General features: G+C 38.7%; 1 protein-coding gene across 1 annotated transcript in view; it reads left to right on the top strand.

The window, feature by feature from the left end:
- Positions 1-8739: 8739 nt before the first annotated feature.
- The window catches only part of LOC137502364 (uncharacterized), a 38156-nt gene continuing 26609 nt past the window's right edge, over positions 8740-20286 (top strand). Inside the window, exon 1 of the mRNA XM_068229376.1 lies at positions 8740-8834. Coding sequence (XP_068085477.1) covers positions 8769-8834 — 66 coding nt within the window. The 5' untranslated portion in view covers positions 8740-8768. The remainder of the gene's footprint in view (positions 8835-20286) is intronic.

Genomic DNA, 20286 nt, shown 5'->3' with positions numbered 1-20286 from the left:
CGAATGTAGCTCCTTATCTCCTGCTCTGTTCGTAACGGTCATCCCTGGAATGCTGGATGGGCCGGCGTTGAAATGGTTCAGATTAGCAAAAGCGAATATCCAGTCCTGAGGAGATTTTGTTTGGGAAATAAAACTGAGATTTGGTTTGTCCTATATGGACTACTGCTTGAAACAGGAAATTTTCAGAAGAACTCAAGCAGGAGGAGAGAACATTGACGACTATACCACTGGAATTTTAACGCTATTCAACCGCTTGTGTATCAAGGCCTCCGAATCGGTAGTATTTAATCAGTTTCATCGAAACCTGGTCCCCGATAAAAAAACTTGACATAAAAAAATCACAGGTTGAGAGCGTGAAAGAAATCACTAGTTTGGATCGCGAGTTTGAGACAACCGTTTATGATAATAAATTGTAACGTCCGCCTCCCGCGCCCTCTGATTGTTCGTTACCCGACGTCATTGTCAAAAACTGTCTCCTTTGGTGCGATTCCTTCTTCAACCCGTTCTCCTGAAAGTTCCGATCGTAAGTTGAAATTCGTCCTCCTACTCGTCGCACTATTAATGCCGTCCAAAATTCTAATTTAATTGTTGATAAGAAGACTGATGTAGCGGAATGTTGGAATTGTGGGAAATTAGGTCACGTCTCTAAGTATAGTTGGTCTAAGTTTTCCTTAAATTGTTATAAATGTGGCCTAAATGGCGCCAAGCACAATGTATGTCCTAGGTGCAATTCTCAGCAGGGAATCTAAATCCAAGCAGGCGTGATGGCCCATCGTTAGCGCCTGATAGGGATGTGTGTAAAATATTTGGAATCTTCCCTCGTCTGCAACCTGGGGCAAATATCTTTGTGTATCGCTTTGTTAGGTACTGGATCTTATAGTTCCTTCATGAAGCAATCTATTGTGAGTGGTGTGAATTTGAAATACCTCCGAGATAGTGAGGACTCAGGGCAATTTATGTCAGCTAATGACCTTCACCTTTCCTTTTCCTTGTACTTCGTATTCGTGCTCCTTTTAAATCTACTCCGAAAGTTCTACGAATAATTATTTCCTTTAGTCTGCTCTTTGATGCGTAGGAGTATAGTTTTATTTGGGGGGGGGGGGGGTGACGAATTGTTGTACAAATAAGAGATATAGAAGAAGAGAGGTGTGACACATGGGAGTGGAGATCAATTGAGTAGGTGAAATTAACAACAGTTGGAAAATTAGACCACCTTTTAATGAACTGTGTGGATTGCGTCGTGTTTGTGTGGGGATAATCTGAATGTAATCGCCCGTTTATAAGCGTTTCAACTGATTGTAAAATAATTCGATTCTGAATGATGGTATACCGTCACAATGACACTGTTGCCACATCTCTGTAAAAGGGGAATTACGTATGTATAAATTTCATATTGATAATCTTTCCCTATTTTCAAATTCATTTACTTTCTCCATTTCGTCATTCTATTAATTCAATAAATGTTCCCTTGTTATTTGTTGAATTTCTTGATATTTTGTTTTGAAAGTTAGTCTCTTGGTATTTTCTGCCGAGAGGCCTCAGTTTTTAGCCAATGGTGTTATATTATGCACGGTGAACAGGAATTTGTGCGTGCGGGGTGTGGCTCAAAACTCACTTGTTCATGATGTAAACTACACGTTTGAAGCTCTGACAAAATAGGGTCTTGAGTCCACTTATGAGGCATATTATCCCAGATCTTCTTTACAACATTCGCAGCTATATTAACAAAAAATGCCTTTGGTAATGCATTCAAATCTTCTTGGGTAAAAGTGTTTAGTTTCTTTTTGCATGCATACAACGTTACGATAGCCCATTCAACTGCACGACATGCACTGCAACACAACCAATCAAAGAGCATGCACGCAATCCGTAAAGACTGTTTAATTGTTCCTCCACTATGCTCCTTGTAAAGAGTTTTCGATCATGAATGCCTATTTGTTAAGAGCAGATCTTGTTTTTTTTAAGGGTTATGAAAGAAGGAATGGTTGCGTGAGTATCTACCATCAACGTGTGAAATTATCGACTTGCATGAATCAGAATGTCCATGATTTAAGATAGGAAGCGATAAGGTATTCCTTTATCTTCCCACTTTTTCTTCTCATCTTCAAGTGCCATATCCGGTTGCCCAGACGCCGGCGATTACTCTGGAGAAAGTTTTTCTGTTTTCTGCTACACGGAAGAGTCCCTCATTTCTCTCAATACCGGTCCACTGCTTGATGTTGTGTAACGATGTTATCTCTGGTCTGCCAACTCGCCGTTTGCCCTCTATTTTACCTTGGAGAATGAGTTTTATGAGGCCATATTTTGTTTCCTCTTAATATGTGGCCTGGATAAGCTGGTTTGCGAACTTTTATAGTTGTTATTAGTTCTTGCTTCGCCCTAGCTCTCCTTAGGACTTCATCGTTTGTTATCATATCTATCCAGGGTATTCTAAGCATTCTTCTGTGCAACCACATTTCAAAGGCGGCAAGTGGTTTGATACTTGTTACTTTTAAGGTCCATGTTTCTGCTCCACTGCAGACCTAAATTTGGCGCCCACAACCCAGTGCAATCCAACACAGCCCTCTCTTTAAACACAAATTTGTTGCCGTTTATTTTGAAACCTTGTACATTAACTATGAATGTTCTTGGCATGATGGAATGAAGCGCTCTACTCTCTATCACAGTATCTCAGAGACTTTAAAAATTCACAGTCATACTATCTATAAAGGCTTGAGTTTACTAGAGAGTGGCCTTGATAAAGAACAAGTCTAAACATGCATAACCATGTCGACGTCATCGCTGCATGTTAAGAGCAGAATAATCTTAGTATCGCACGAGCTCAGTCCCGTAGGAGACGTAAAGCCTTAAGCACAAGATCACGTCGTCATGGTTATACATGTTTAGACTTGGTCGTTACTGTCAGATGGAGACATAATGCAATGACCTGACCTCTTAGGCCCCCTCCAAGATGGTATTGGGAAGGGTGTATGTCTAGAAGGGCAGTTAGCGTAAAAACTATAATACTCTGAGGTTAGGCCCCGTCTAAGGTAGTGTCGGGGAAGGGGGATGTCGCGAAGGGCTCTTGTTCAAAATCCGCGCCAAAGAAGTGCACGTGGCTAGGACCTGTCAAAATGGCAGCTGTCATCTTGACGGCTGTTTAAGATGTTATGATGGCAGCAGTGAGGTTAGGGCTTTTCAAGATGGCAGCAGTGAGTTTAGCCACGTTTACTTGTTCCAAATCCGCACCAAACAAGTGCACGTGGTTAGGACTTGTCATGATGGCAGCTGTCATCTTGACAGTTGTTACGAAGGCGGCAGTGAGGTACGTTCTTTTTTCCAAAAGTTAGGTTAGGTTCGGTCAAGATGAAAGCTGTCACCTTGACATCTGTTCAAATTCCGCTCCCAGGTTGTTATGATAGCAGCAATGAGGTCAGGACCGGTTAGGATTGCAGCAATGAGGTAAGGACCGGTTAGGATAGCAGCAGTGAGGTTAGGCACGTTTAAAATTCCGCACCAAACAAGTGCACGTGGTTAGGACCTGTCAAGATTGCAGCTCACATCTTGACAGCTGTTTAAACCCGCGTCTCACGTAGTTAAGATTGCAGCAGTGAGGTTAGTTCCGTTCACTTGTTCACAAAAAGTAAGGTTAGGACCTATCAAGGTGGCAGCATTGCGGATAGCGACGTTCTCTTGTCCAAAAAATTGGGGTTAGGGGCTGTCAAGATGACAGCCATCAAAAGCACGTGCTTTTGTTTACAAACAAGGCCACGTGCTCGTGATGTCACGGTTACGTGATCATGACGTCATTGGGTCACTGACCTCGGGTGCTGACCCAGCAGAAATAATGCTGGCGCCAATGAAGCGTAACAGCCAACTTGTATGCTAGACAACCTATGAGCGTAGTGGCAATAATTGGTGGTGTACGCTTCTGATTCCCATTCGTCTCCCGTCTCTCGGTACATAGGTACGCACACCATGTATATTTTGTCTTATGGTCTGAGTGTATTGGTTGGTGTTCGTTGCCCCAGATGACTTTTGATTTCTATCCATGTTCTGTAGTTAGTTGGAGATAAGTGAATTTTACCGGTTGTGTATGTATTCCATCAAAAAACGACGCACTGGTTATAAATTTGTGAGGAGACCTATTCGCTATTTCTGGTTCACTTTCGAAGTGGTTGGCTTGTTGTTATTTAATGTCCGAATCAATTTGTTTTGTTCTGTGCATATGGGACATAATTGCGGCTGTTTGTGCAGGTTTATTCTGTGGATTGTGCTGTATCTCTTAAGATTTTCTACATCGGGTAATTGCAGTTTCTTACGTTTTACGCCGTGTTCAAAGGATTCTAAGTCTTCTACATCTCCGTAAGTACTTTATATCGTACTTTACGTGACAGGAAATAAGGTACCTAAGCTGTATTGTTCAGTTCGCATTTAAACATAAAAGATTAGCGGCAGATAAATTTGTTTTTCAGCCGACTGTAGGCTGTCTACATTAAATATATCTCACCTACAATTCTTAGTGATAATACATGCAAATTTGTTCCAACATGGTACCGAATTGATTCTGAATAGCCTGCTCATGCGCAGTAGTATACACTGGCACCAAAAAGTATTGGCACACCTACCACTATATACAAATTCCTCACAAATAAAGGTGATGCTAAGACACCAACATATTTATTGAAATGTACAGTTCTAAATATAAGGTTCTTCGACTATAATTAGTTTCTCGCAACAAAAATAATTGTTTACAAAACAAAATCAGTTGCTCTACCCATCATAAAAGTATTGGCACACCTGTAAACAAATGAAGTTAAAGTCTGTGTAATTCACGTAACTCAAGTCTAGTAGCCTGTGTGCATACCGTTGACACTGATGACAGCTTGTAGACGTCTTGGCATGGAGGGAACCATGTTGCGAGTTATCTCTCCTGAGACCCAACAACTCGGTCTGAAATTCGTGCTTCCCTGTAGAATGACACTTTCAAAGTTTTGTCTCCAAGTGATTCCAATGATGCTCAATTGGGGTAAGTCAGGGCTCTGTGTGGAGTGAAAACTCTTCTTGGTGCATTATAATATACCATTCCTGCTTTCGTAGCGTGGTATGTTTCGGGTCGTCTTAATGAAAGTAAAAGATGCCATCAAGACCCAGTTTCTGTGCACTGCTACATAAGTGGCCTCGCAACACATCGGTATATATACGATGATACATGACACCTTCAATAATTGCCAAGTCACCAACACCACAAGTTCCCATGTATCCCCAAACCACTATGCTTCTTCCCACATGTTTTACTGTACGTAAGGGATTTTGTGATTGGAGCTCTGTATTTGGTTTGCACTACACTTTTACATCTCCATCAGATCCAAACAAGTTAAACTTGGATTCGTCAGAAAATGTCACACAATTTTAAAATTCGATTGACATATTCTTTGGCGAACTGGAGGTGTTTCCTATGGTTAACTTCCAAAATAAATGGTTTATTTCTGGAAGATCTCCCATAATATATCAGCTGCATTCAAAACATTCCTAATAGTTTGGGGACGGACCTGTTTGTTGGACGTTGACTGGATATCCGATACAATTGACACTGCATTTCAAAGGACGCTTTTTTTTGCGAGACGAACTATGCTTCGATGTTCCCTACATGTAAGAACACTTGGACATCAAGATCTGCGGTTATTATCTGTTGTACCAGTCTATTGGAACGTCTTGATGATTGCCCACACTGTTGAATAAGTAACAGAAAGTTCTTTACCAATTCCACGGTAACTTTTGACCTGCGAATGCAATAAAACAGCCTTTGTTTTAGACGACATGGAATGCTCCTTCGCCCTCGGATTCATCGTGATTAGTGAATGACCCATACACTGGCGTTACACAAGCGACTGAACTGCTTGTCAACTCCGGTTTCACAAATCTAGTAGATGCAGCGCTGTCTGTAAAGCTCAATAACGGATGACATACAGTGTGCCAATACTTTTTTTGAGCAGGAGAAAACCCTAATTTAATAGATTACATGTGTTTATGTTGTGTGTAGAAAAGAGTTTATACAAATTATTTCCTTTATTGAGTAAGGGTTAGTTGTGAAATGAAATGGCGTATGGTTTTTGGTGCCAGGAGTGTCCGAAGACAAGTTCGGCTCGCCAGATGCAGGTCTTTTGATATGACTCCCGTAGGCGACCTGCGCGTCATGATAAGGATGAAATGATGATGAAGACGGCACAAACACCCAGCCCCCGTGCCAGCGAAGTTAACCAATTAAGGTTAAAATTCCAGACCCTGCCGGGAATCAAACCAGGGACCCCTGTGACCAAAGGCCAGCATGCTAACCATTTAGCCATGGAGCCAGACAGGGTTAGTGGTACACATACAATGTTCCTAATATTTATACAATTGTGTTATGTGCCAAAAGGTGTCTGTGCCAATACTTTTTTGGTGCCAGTGTACATGCTGTTTAAAAAGAAATTCAGAACTGCTTCTGAACTGTGAGTTCTGAATTTATGCTGTTCTAACTAAATTCAGAACCATTTCAGGAGCCAATGCGCGTTGAATACCAGAGACTGCATGTTGTATACATGCACATTTGATTCGACCAGTAAATGGTGTAACTAAATGCAGTACTTCTCATTGGAATAGTGAGCTCTTCCATCATCCTTTGTTTAATGTTTTGTAACAATTCGTAGATGGCATTGATACAGTTCACAAATACCATTTACTGATTCCATCAAACCATTATTAACAGTCAGTTCTGGAAGCATTCTGATTCATGTATGCTCATTAAGATAATATTGAAGGTGTTCATAGCCAGTTCGGAATGTTTGGTTGTAACATAGTAGTTTATAGCCAGTTCGGGACTGTTGTAACAAAGGAGTTCATAACCAGTTCGAAACTGTTTGTTGTAATGGACATACAGTATATATTGTAGCATAATCAATAATGGTTGCAACTTTTTGGATAAAGTTGCCAATGAATACCTGGCTATCCTCTGTCAAGTAATTTGTTTTATCAGTAAGGAATCTGGCTAAACTGCTACTGAATACAACTTGTTGTATGGTAGCTGTTAAAGCGGCTGCTAGCCCAGGTGATTACTGTACGTCGAGAGACAAACTAAGGCTATATCTGTATAAGAAACTGGCTTATTAAAATACATAAGGCACAGGGATTACCCCCAATTGTTTTTAACATCCAGGATGATTTACATAATTTGTAAGTGTTATGAATAAGACTGGGCTCTCCACTTTCCATCCGAGTGTTTGTGGATTGAAAACAAAAATGAATGTACTATATCAGAACATTCCTAATGGTGACTTTCAAATTTTATATTGTGTCTGAATCACCGCTAGACTCTAGTGTAGAGAGAGTGAGGTTTATATTGAGCAGTACAAAATAGAGCTAGCGGGGGGCAGGGCGCGGGGATTGTGTCTTCACAGTGGCTAAAAGTGTATCACTTGCCCTGCAAATTCAGCAAGAAATGAATAGTTTGAATGTTTGTTTGTAGTATTTCTTTGTTTTTTTGTTACTTTTGTCTTTACGTTGCAATGACACAGATAAGACTTATGATAATGATGGGATAGAAAAGGGCGAGGAGTGTGAAGGAATAATTAAAAATAGGAGAGGATTTCCACCAATCAATACTTATTTATTGCATATATTAAACTACAGGACTGGTTTCGACCTCATATACAAGGTCATCTTCAGCTGAACCATACATATTTATATAATGAAGCTTTGATTAAGATTGTGTTGTTAAAGGAATGCTATATGATGATGATGTACATTTAGTCACATACAGATGGGGCACGTCTTAGCATGAACTGGCGAATATGTCATTCTGTACAATATTGCAACTGTATGTCTAAAATATTATGTTGAAGGTCTTAAAATTAGTGTATAAAATATGTCTTTACTTAAACTAAGTTAGTTTATGTTTAAGTAAAGACATATTTTATACGCTAATTTTAAGACCTTCAACATAATATTTTAGACATACAGTTGCAATATTGTACAGAATGACATATCCGCCAGTTCACGCTAAGACGTGCCCCATTTGTATGTGACTAAATGTACATCATCATCATATAGCATTCCTTTAACAACACAATCTTAATCAAAGCTTCATTATATAAATATGTATGGTTCAGCTGAAGATGACCTTGTATATGAGGTTGAAACCGGTCCTGTAGTTTAATATATGCAATAAATAAGTATTGATTGGAGGAAATCCTCTCCTATTTTTAATTGTGCAATTCGTCAATACGGAAATGAAGATTATAGATTACGAGTGTGAAGGAAGTCGCAGCTCTAGAGGCAGTTTTCTGTGTTTTCCCATTTTCACACCAAAGAAATGCTGGGACTCTACCTTACTCAAGGCCACAGTTACTTGCTTCCCATTCCTAGCCATAATGCCTTAAGTCCTATCTTGGTCAATGTGATGTAAACAAGTCATAAAATGGAAGGTAGGTTCATCAAACCAGTCATTAGACTCCCAGTGTAGTGGGCGATATGCAAGTTGCATAGCCACACTCTCTACATAAGGGGTGTGCAAGTTAATCCCATTGTGTGGGTGTGGGATGTTCTTTCAGTGAAAATGTTTATCCTTTGAGGTTCATTTTCCAGGTAAAACTGGAGGTCCTGTGTCTATGAACACAATATCAACAGTCACCTAAAACTACAGACTTGACTACAATATAGCAATAATAGTGTTTGTTGCTCATGTTTCTGTGCAAGGTCTGTGGAGATCATCTACATCCCAAAACCGTCTAAACCTTCTCACGCTATTTAAAATGGACTTGGAAGTAAAGATAAAAGAGGAACCAATTTGCTTAGAGGAAACTTCAAATACTTCATGCGTAAGTATAATTCCAGGTAACTTTATAGTGATTACAATTAAACCTTTAGCAGTCATCTGAGTTCAACTGGTTACATAACTCTACCTTTATCTGATGTTCAGGAGATACATGAGTATCTTGCTGTCTGTTCTAAAAGGCACATATATATTTGTTTACTGATCTCAGATTGACTAAGTATATTTTTTATGATTAAATAAAAGCAGAATTTACATGTATGCACCTTTTATTTGGCACAGCATGTTCTGAAAGCTGAAGAAGTGGGTTTCTCTTCATCTCTCTTTGCTTTGTAGCTTATGTCAGGAAAAATGGCAGTCTGAGTAGCTCAGGTTGTGGATGGCTCACCTGCTGGTTTCAACTTGGCATATTTAATCCTTTACCATCCTGATTGTATTAAAGGTGCTCAAATACATTAGCCTCTTGCAGGAACAATTTCTGTCATCTTAGTGTTTCAGAACCTTTAAGGCTAGTTTGCATGACATAGAATCAATAAGTGTTAGGCTGGTGAGCGGGTAGTCTTCGTACGCTTTGATAATTTACAGTAAGAAGAGCTAATAATAATTCCAGCCCTACACCAACATAGAAAGGTTCCATCTGACATGATATAATGAATTACACTTTTATTTCTTAGGAAGTGAAATAATTCAATGGTAAACCAGTTCATTCTAAAAAGTGTTCTGAGAATAACAAGGCAAAAATATAAACTTTGGCAGTATGATAATTAATTTTTTTACCGAGCTCGATAGCTGCAGTCGCTTAAGTGCGGCCAGTATCCAGTATTCGGGAGATAGTAGGTTCGAACCCCACTGTTGGCAGCCCTGAAAATGGTTTTTCGTGGTTTCCCATTTTCACACCAGGCAAATGCTGGAGCTGTACCTTAATTAAGGCCACGGCCGCTTCCTTCCCACTCCTAGCCCTTTCCTCTCCCATCGTCGCCATAAGACCTATCTGTGTCGGTGCGACGTAAAACAACTAGCAAAAAAAAAAGTTAATTTTTAATAGGCCTACGTTTAAGTGGGCAACAGAAAAAACAGTAGCAAGAAATATTTTATCACTGATCGATTTTTGTAAGGAAACAATCTTACATTTTAATACCTGTTTTAAAGTGTTACATAACATATGAATAACCAGTTGAACTTTCTATAAATGTTTTAAACCGGGCGAATTGGCCCTGCGGTTAGGGGCGCACGGCTGTGTGCTTGCATCTAAGAGATAATGGGTTTGAATCTCACTGTCGGATTCCTGAAGATGGTTTTCTGTGATTTTCCATTTTCATACCAGGAGAATGCTGGGGTTGTACCTTAATTAAGGCCATGGCCGCTTCCTTCCAACTCCTAGCCCTTTCCTATCCCATTATCGCCATAAGACCTATCTGTGCCAGTGCGATGTGAAGCCAATAGCAAAAAAAATTTCTAAAGTGTTCCATTACGACAAACATTATAAAAAATGGTCATTATGTGTGTATGTGTTATAAATAATAGTATATATTGATGATGTCTTTTGTGTAGATGAATTATGTTAGACCATAAAGTGTGGGGAATATTGATTTGTGTTGTAGAAATCGCTGATGAAGTGAGTTGTGTCTCTCGAAACATGTACTAGTGAAATAATTGTACAATATTAGAAACTGATTATATATTGACTGCGCAGACCAAATCGTCACCCGTAGTGGATGCTGGATGTCATTCATTGTTATTGGAAATATTGGATAGTTGTTGGTATTGGAACCTTGTATTCATTATTTTTCCCCACACTGATTATTTTCAGTGTAAATTAACTGAACAAGTCATATTCTGTAAAGAATGAGCCTCTTTATCTTACCTACAAGGCCCCAGTGAGATTTCCAATGAGTTTGAGTAATGAGTACCTGAAACATAGTGCTGATTCTGGATCCTATCAGTGGTACAGACATTTTTCTCATTAGGTAAAACTACTACGGTGACATTTAGGTTACCGTACTGTTTATGATAAAATTACTGATTGTGACTGGTTGCTTCTTTTTTGCCTAAAATCATGAAGGTATTGAGTCCATTAATGCAATATTGATAATTCTATATTGTCCTCTTTGGCACCAACAGATTTAAATTAACGTTTATATGGGGACATTGCTCAATATTGATTTTTACTCATCTTTTCTCCTGATTGAAAAGATTTTGTAACATTGATGGTCAACCTTGATAATTGGATTTTCCACTGTCACAATACTCTTAAGGCTTCCTAAAGTGTTGCTTTTGAGATTGCACAGAGGGAAAAATCTAGAAGAGAAGAATAATTATTCCCTGTTAGGGAAGGAATTTACAGCTCTCATGTGGATAATGAGATTTTGAGGTACTCCATTGAAATGAAAATTCACCTTAAACTGCACTGAAAAACCAATTAATGGCAAAAGAGTAGACCACCTCCTTTTCTTCCATGATATTACAACACTGGTATCACCTAACCTGATTGTGTGGCTGTAGGTACTGCAACAACTTTATTTATTATATTTTCTTAATACTCTTTGTTCGGGCCATTGACCTATAGAGATCTTTTGCCCCTTCTTGCAACATGTGATATGAACCTGTGCATAATTGGAATGGAGGAAGTGTACAGTGTTCAATGTGAGGTAAGGATGACACAAGCACCCAGTCCCCAGGCCAGGGATATTGATTGTACAAATAAAAACCCCTAACCCAGCTGGGAATCGAATCTGGGGCTGCCAGTTGACAGGTGGATGCGTTGCCCCCTAAACCACTGGGCCAGCTTTATTAATGTTCTGTGAAATCTAGCACAACTGAAGGAATGTTATAACAACCTTCTGATTGTTACCTTTTGAGAAACAAATTCCTGCAGGATTTCATTAATTTAGATTGGGATCAAGTCTAGAGGTTTATGTTCATGTGATAAAAGAATTGTAGTAAATATTAGTTCAACTACTGAGCTATCTCTAAGACCTCTTCATGGGTGAAGTGCCGTGGCATGGTTACAGACCACCCAGCTAACATAACCTAGTTATGCACTAATTACATACTGAAAAACTGTTAAGTTGAATGATCAATCATCATTTTCAGTATAATTACATCGGAGTTTAAATGTTTAGTGGTTTTGAATGATGTCACAAACCTGTATGGAACTCCACAGCAATGGAATAGTAATCCCTGGTATTGAGTGATTATGAATGAGAAGTAGAACACAAGAAGTTCAAAATCCTCTGTTGTTTTATTCAGTTTAAAAATACTAAAATATTTATATATTGCAGTTACTGTTACCCGTCTGTTAATATGAATGCCATGAGGGGAATAAATGACAATTTTTCATATCCATTATAGTGCACAGTATTCCGCACCTAGCCACTCATTCCTGGTACCTTGCTGACAAAATGTCTAGGGAAAACACTGCACTACTTAGAGAAAAACAGGCTCGTAGAACAGGATAAATTGACATGGAAAGCTGCATCATTCTAGTCCATGGACTGATAATCCATGCATATTAGTAATGACTGCAATAGTAATAACTGTAATAGTAATGACTGTAATCTATATGAAAAATTTGTAACAACTGTGTATCTGTATATTGATTATTTTGGCAGCATTCTCTTTTAATTATCCATTTCAAGTGTAGTAATGATCCCTAAATATTTTTTAGCTTAGGGGGTCTTGCCTTTATTTTTGTTGTCGTTTGAGCTCTTGTTACTGAAAAACTACCGGATGTATTTGAACACACATTTAGAGTCTTCTTATCCATGGATAGTTTTTAGGTTCAGTATTATTTTAACATCTGTGAATTGAATGGGGATTTATGTGAAGACTGAAACAGTGATTTTACACTCCCAATAATGTACGTGGCCAACTGTATTTGAAATCTACCAACCTCACTGGAAATCTATTTGTAAAACTTTCTGCTCATTCACACTATTTTGATAGGAGGATTCATGAGGGAGATATCTTTTCAGGCTGCCTTACAGTCTTAATTCCTAAAGCACAGAGCCTGTGAGAAACTTTCTTTCTACCTCAGAGGAACTTCACATTTCTTGTAAATTACTTAGATTTAATCAGTTTTTATATTCAAATGAAGCAGTAGACGTGCTGTCATAATACCACTCTGAGGAGTGATGAGTCAGACTGTTCATGAGAGTGAAAGCTACTGGGACAGTCGTCAGCATTCTCCTTCGCAGTTGCAGAAATCACTGATGTGGAGTAGTCACCTCACCTGACAATGTTTTCAACTACACAAATCTTCAAACTCTTTCGCACGATACACTCCCAGCACCCATGTTAATGGCCAGTCGATCCAGTTCTTCCCATCAGCTGCAACCAGCACCACATCCCCTTCTCCAGTGTTTATAGACATCTTATTCTGCATCAGGATCAACTGACTTAGGTCTCTTCTCAAAATCTTGTTGCAGCTGTAGTAAAAATCAAAATCTCCTTGATAAGTTCACAGAATCCAGTTGATCTAGATCTAGTATTGCCAAGCAGACATCGTCTTGCAAAATACTTGAAGTTGAAAGTTGGAGGAGATCATCGTGCTTCTCAGGCAACTAGGTAAGAGGACGGGAATTAACGACGGCATCACACTCGCACAGTATTGTCATCATCTCTTCGCAACACAGTGTAGCTGTCCCAAGGACACATCTCAAATTTCTCTTTACTATCTGAATCAGAATTTGCCACCAACCAACACACCAGCCTGCTGCATTGTGGATTATTTTTCTGTGTGGTTTTAGTTGACACTTCAAAACAAATTATCTGTAACAGTGAAATTTGTTCCATTGTTTTTGTAAACACTTTTGGTCTTTCTCATCGAGTGATGAACTGTCAAAAACTCAGTAAAAATTCATTCATTATGAAATTGATGCCCAGTTCCAAGTGCACTGCTCTATACACAGCAAATCTAAAGAGCATAATCCACCCCTTCCTCTTTACTTTCAGTATCAAGAGCATCTTTTGTTCTGTTTTCTGGTAGAGTTCCAGAATCAGCATCCACCTTCTTAGCTTTGTGCCATTTTTCATCTTGCACACCTTGACAGCATGATCTGGCCTATCCTTCGTCCTTGTATAACCGAAAATATTTCATGTAAGTTCAGCAGTAACATGTGAGTGCCAACATGTAATATTCTATCACCCACTGGCCTCTCAACCTGAACAGAACAGAGGGAATAAGTTCAATTAAGTTTGGACCTTTGTCATGCAGTCATTCAGTGACAACTCCCTTTTCCTTTTACTGGATACGTTGAATATGGGCCTAATTCACATCGTCGCACTGTCCCTAAATACACCCCGATGAGGTAGAATGTAACTTTTACCTCTAGACCCTTCATAATGTCTCTCTTCAACAATAAAATCTTTAGCCCATTCTGGCAGTACAGCATCACACTCATCAAATTAATTCTCACGAATATAGAACACAGTCCTTTTTCTGCAAAATTGCTGTGTCATATATTAATTGCAATCCCTATTGTTTCTCAACTCTTGTGTCAAGAAGGCAATGATGTTGGTGAAATTATTCTTAAGGAATTGGAAAGGATGGTAGATAAACTCCATTGTGGTAAAGCAGCAGGAATAAATGAAATTAGACCTGACATGGTGAAGTATATTGGGAAGGACGGGTTGAAATGCCTTCATAAAATAAGATTATCATGGAGTGTTAGTAAGGTACCTTCAGATTGGATGAAAGCTGTATTTGCACCTACCTATAAGCAAGCAAAGAAGAAGGATTGCAACAATTATCAAGGTATCTTAATAATCAAGTATGCCAGGCAAGATGTTTACTGGCATCTTGGAAGGGAGGTAAGGTCAGTAGTTCAGAGGAAGTAGGATGAAAAGCAGTGTGGTATCAGACCATAACGGGACTGTCAGGATCAGATTTTCTATATTTGCCAGAATTTTGAAAAATCTTTGTTGTTCGTACTCTACATAGATCATATGCTATAAGGTATAAATTGGCAGGAAGGGATTCAGTAAGGTGAAAAAGTAGTGAGCCACCTGGCATATGTTAATGGCAGGTGTTGCCTAAAGCCTTGGAACTTGAAAATAGGTGCAATGAGTATGGTATGAATGTTAGCTTTGCTAAGACTAAATTGATGTCAGTAGGTAAGATATCCACAGATTGGGGATACGAAGTTGGAACAGGTAGATAATTTAAAATATTTAGGATGTGTGTACTCCCAGGCTGGTAGTATAGTAAGTGAACTTGAATCAAGCTAATTCAGTCTGCTCACAGTTGCAATCAACAGTATTCTGGAATATTGAAGTCAGTTCCTGGACGAAACTATCTTTACATAGGTGTTTTTTCAGACCTACTTTGCTGTACGGGAGTGAAAGCTCGGTGGGCGCAATATAACTTATTTGCAACTTAGAAGTAACAGACATGAAAGTAGCATGAATGTTTGCTGGTAAAAACAGGTGGGAACAATGGCAGGAGGGTACATGTTATGAAGATATAAAGGAACTCAATGGATTTAGAGCTGTGGTCATGAGCGAATCGTGGTGGGGTAATGTGAGGCGAATGGAGCAGGATAGGTTACCTAGGAGAATGATGGAGTCGGTCATGGAGGGTAAGAGGAATACAAGGAGACCAAGGCGATGATGATTAGACTCAGTTTCTAATGATTTAAAGATAAGAAACATGGAACTAGTTAGAAATAGGGGATTCTTGTGGTGATTTGTACATTCAGAGAGGGTTGCAGACTGAACACCAAAAGGAATAATGGTTTGTAATGAATATGTATGTATGTATGTATGTATCCATTCCTTTAACAGGACATTTCGTAATGTGCTCATGGATAACAATTGCGTTAGCGCGGTGTCCATGTTTGCCACTATTGGCAGCATGGTCTGAAGTTATCTGGAAGATTTCTCTGTTCTTTATGCAGTACAAAATACTACATGCATTCTTACATACAATCATCAGTTTATTGCCTTATTACATGATATACAAAAATGCTACCTGATTTGAGTGTTAGTTCACTTTTAGTTCACCTCCTTGATGGTGATTTTTGATCAGTCAGCCCCATTAAGGAAGAGTCTTGCTATTGGAATAAGAATGAAACAAAGTTTTCAAGGAATGGTCTTTCTCATCTTAATTTAGCCATTCAGAATATTGATGATAATAATAATAATAATAATAATAATAATAATAATTGTGGCCTGTAGCAGATTTTTTGAACTGACACCTATAGAACAACATGCCTGTCTAAGCAGTGAGGCAAAGAACAATGAATGTGTCATATCTTCCGTACTGTGCATCTCAACCGTGATGATAAGACAAGGATGTGTTTCATGTAGACTCATTACACTGCACCAATCCACATGTGTCAGTGCTTGTGCACTACAAGTTAATTATACCTTTATAGGACTCTATTGGATCCTCATATTCAATACAAGATACGAATTGCATTAGTGCAGTGTCCATGATTTTCCCTATTGGTAGATTGGCCTGAAGTTATCAGTGAAGTTACCCGGAAGTTAGTGTTGATTAGGAGGTTGTAGTAAAGTCTTGTAGGTGTATAATTCAGTACTGCCAGTATGGATATGAAGCTGATAGGTATTATTTAACACTGCAAAAGATGCAAATACTGCACATATTTAATTGATTTAGTGGTATATTTGCACACTATTAAGTTAAAAGACGATGTATGATATTAAAATAAGAAATATAAATTTTACATTCCTACTTAATTATAATTGGTACCAGTTTCGACCGTTATTCCTGCCAATCACGAAATAAGTATAAAAGATAATGCACAGGTAAATAAAATGTGCAATTCAAATAATGGCAGTGCCGTTCTGCACATATGTCTTTCTATTCAAGAACTTGCTCCGTACTACATTTACGTATTTGATCTATGATTTCTTTATAATTTTGGGAGTATCAACACGCAGTGCTGATCCCTAAAGTTATATAGTGCCTCACGAACTGCAACTAAAAATACATATTTGATCCTAGACTTCTTCATAACATTGAATTTCCAATACACAGTGCTCCATAAAGTGTTTTAGTGCTTCTTAGACAGCATCTGACAGAATTTTTAAAACTTCACATTGTGTAAGGTAGTTTCCCATACCTTTGCTCTTCCAGCCAGACAGTGCTGTTACATACCAGTCTCTCACATTCACTGAACTGTACACACAGGCCAGCTATTTTAGACCTTTTCCTATAGGATCTGGCAGTATTAGGAATGGCGTGACCCATACTCCTCACATCTCAGACACTTTCATATCGTAAGAGCTAAGGATGAGACTGAGACCTGAAATACAAGTGACGAACTTGTTCTGGGCCAAACCAGAAGACAACAGGCATTGAGCACACAGTATCTCACCAGAAATGGACTAGGGCAGGCCACCCCGTAAGGAAGTCAAAAGCCCTAAACAACATGAACCATAACCTTTGTAGATAACCTATGGGAAACCACGGAAAACCATCTTCAGGGCTGCCAACACTGGGTTCGATCCACTATTTCCCGAATATAAGCTCACAGGTGTATGACCCTAACCGCGTGGCCACTTGCTCTATATAGATATATTGTTCATTGTGACAGGACTTCATATGAATTGAGAAGCAAAAGTTCAGACTGTTGTCTCAAGAATGCCAGCCCTATGTTCAGCATACGGCTGCCCTAATCACTGTAACTAATCCAAGGATACCTTTTGTTTTAACTAAGTGTTACTGCTTTTGCAATTCCTGTTTGATATTAAACCCATTTTAATGTTCGACCAGGGGAAGTACTGTGAAACAGAGTTATTATTCATTTTATCATGTTTCTGATTTCCTTTTTAAAGACCATGGAATTAACACAACAACGGGTTGTGAGGATGAAAATAGACGAATTGTATCCCACCCACTGTATCCCACCCAATACGGTCTTTTATGCTGTGCACACTTCGAAGTTAAGTACATGTATCAAATGACCAGTGGCTACTACTGTCAAACATGACATGGTTCTAAGCATTTTATTTTCCCTCACATTTGCAAACAATGAAAATAGAGGGCTCACTGCCAATAAAACATAACTGCGAAAACCCACCAGAGGCAACCTGTTAAAATTAAAGTATATAAATTGGGGACTATTAAGTAGTTTTAAATTATCTTTCCCTAACAATTTGCTGCTCCTATTTATCATGCAATTTAAAATTGTAGTAATCGGGGTGACATTGTTTTAACGTTGTTTTAATTTTATTTTTTTAATCACCTAACCTATGACTACAGGTTTTGTCCCATCCCTAAGAAATTAAAGCAGCAATTGGTGCAGGCTACCAGGAATAGCAAAGCACACAAAGAGAAACAGGAGGAAAGTCTTCCATCACCAAGAAATCATTGAAGGTCTTCACAAGAAACATAATGATTCAGGTCTCAATGTTCACGGTAGCTATTTCCAAGGGGTGATCCAAGACCTTGTCAGACTTCAGGCCAACCCAACCATGCGATGATATCCCCAGTATCCCTCAGGAAATTTTTACACCACCACATCTTCAAAATCTTTGTCACTGGGCAGAGTTTTTAAAAGAAAGGAAAAGTTAGGGCTATTTCACAATCGACCCTCGGAACTTAGATGTTTAATGAAATGGCTGTTAAGAAGAACTTGCTGCGGGACAATAAACAGTTTTGTGTCATGTTGACTTAGGTCCGGGATATTTAGACACTGGTGAGTATGAAGTGGTTAAGGAGATATTAGACTTTATGGTTGATACACTGAATAGTAGTTCAAAAATACCAATCAGTGGCAGGCTCATACAAGAAAATTATATAGTCAGCAGCTGTGTGGGATTGTGACTAAAAGCCTTAGGAATGAAGGTTGTTGGAGTGAACTCCCAGTGTTCTTTTCCCCATCCTGCAGAGTTTGAGCAAAAGGCATTAACTTTCCTTGATACTGCTCACAATATAAAAATTGCAATTAATTCCCTAGGAGAAAAGCAGGTTCTCATAAAAGGTGGTGCTCCAGACCAAGAAAATATTATTGAGGTGGAATACCTGGAAGAACTAGGTGAAAGGCCTGCACACTGGTTATAGATTAAGGAGAAAATATAAACATAAACATTTCCTTAGGTGCATGAACCTTCAGTAATTCTGTGGCTAATACCCATAAATTTTGCAGTGATCTGGGTCTTGAAGTGTTTACTCATTGTGGAAGTAGCATTTAGTTTGCAATGTTCCTAAATCTTCTGTTGGATTTAATTAATTCATGCCATCTTAAATGTAACCAAACCAAGGCTGCCAACAGATATTCCAACAAGGCCAAAATCTGTACTGAAATTGAAAAATGCATAAGTTATGCTAATAATAGTATGTTAACTGAGAGTTCGTCCCTCTGTAACTCTAAGAAAATAACTGCAATGAATGTTATTTCTGATTTGTTAAGAGTGCAAGGTTTTGCAGAAAGATATGTCTGGGGAGACGATTCTGTACTAAGATACCTCCTCACATGGAGTTTAAGCCGGGATCACCTAGAATTCATCCTCTCATGTGTGAGGAACAAGGATATAAAATTCTTGTCAACTCAAAGCTGCATACAGGAAGTTCCTCAATGGTCATATTGTCCGGCTCCATGGCTAAATGGTTAACGTGCAGCCTTTGGTCACAGGGGCCCAGGTTCGATTCACGGCAGTGTTGGGAATTTTAACCATAATTGGCTAATTTCACTGACACTGGGGCTGGGTGTCTTCATCATCATTTCATTATCATCAAGACGTGCAGGTCACCTACAGGTGTCAAATCAATGACCTGCATCTGGCGAGCTGAACTTGTCCTCGGACACACCCAACACTAAATGCCATACATCATTTCATTTTCTTTTACTGGTCAGATCGACGCACCTTTTAATTCTAATATGTGTCTTTGAAAGGAAGTGTTTTATTGAACCCTGGTCTTGTACAGACAATGCAACAAGAAATTGATTTTGACAGACTTGGTCAAGATATAGTCACCAATTATGAACGCCTTTCTTTATATAGTGAATATGTCGATTATGTTGCAAGCAGTGTGTAAAATATTAAGAGAAAACTATTTCATAGTGTTCTGTATTGAGGTGAGTTCACTATTAGCCCAAGTTAAAATAAGATATATGATGGTTCAACCTTTCAATACTATTAAAAAATATTTTTTAAAAATATTCCTACTTAATTATAATTGGGACCGGTTTTGACCATTATTCTTAGTCACCATCAGTCGGTCACAAATAAATATAAACGAAAATGCACAGGTAAACCAAATGTGAAGTTTAAATAATTATTTCAGTTGCTGTTTGTGAAGCACTAAAACATTTTAGGGAGCACTGTGTGTTGAAATTTCAGCCGATCACTAACAGGTATAAAAGTCGCACAGGTAAACAAAATGTGAATTTAAAAAAAATTCCATCAGATGTTGTCCAACAAGCACCACAACACTTTAGGGACCGATGTGTGTTGGAAATTCAATGTTATGAAGAAGTCTAGGATGAAATACATATTTTTAGTTGCAGTTCGTGAGGCACTATATAACT

This window comes from Anabrus simplex, chromosome 10 (genome assembly GCF_040414725.1).
Source record: "Anabrus simplex isolate iqAnaSimp1 chromosome 10, ASM4041472v1, whole genome shotgun sequence".
Taxonomy (NCBI): Eukaryota; Metazoa; Arthropoda; class Insecta; order Orthoptera; family Tettigoniidae; genus Anabrus; species Anabrus simplex.
This window is presented reverse-complemented; position numbering and strand designations above follow the sequence as displayed.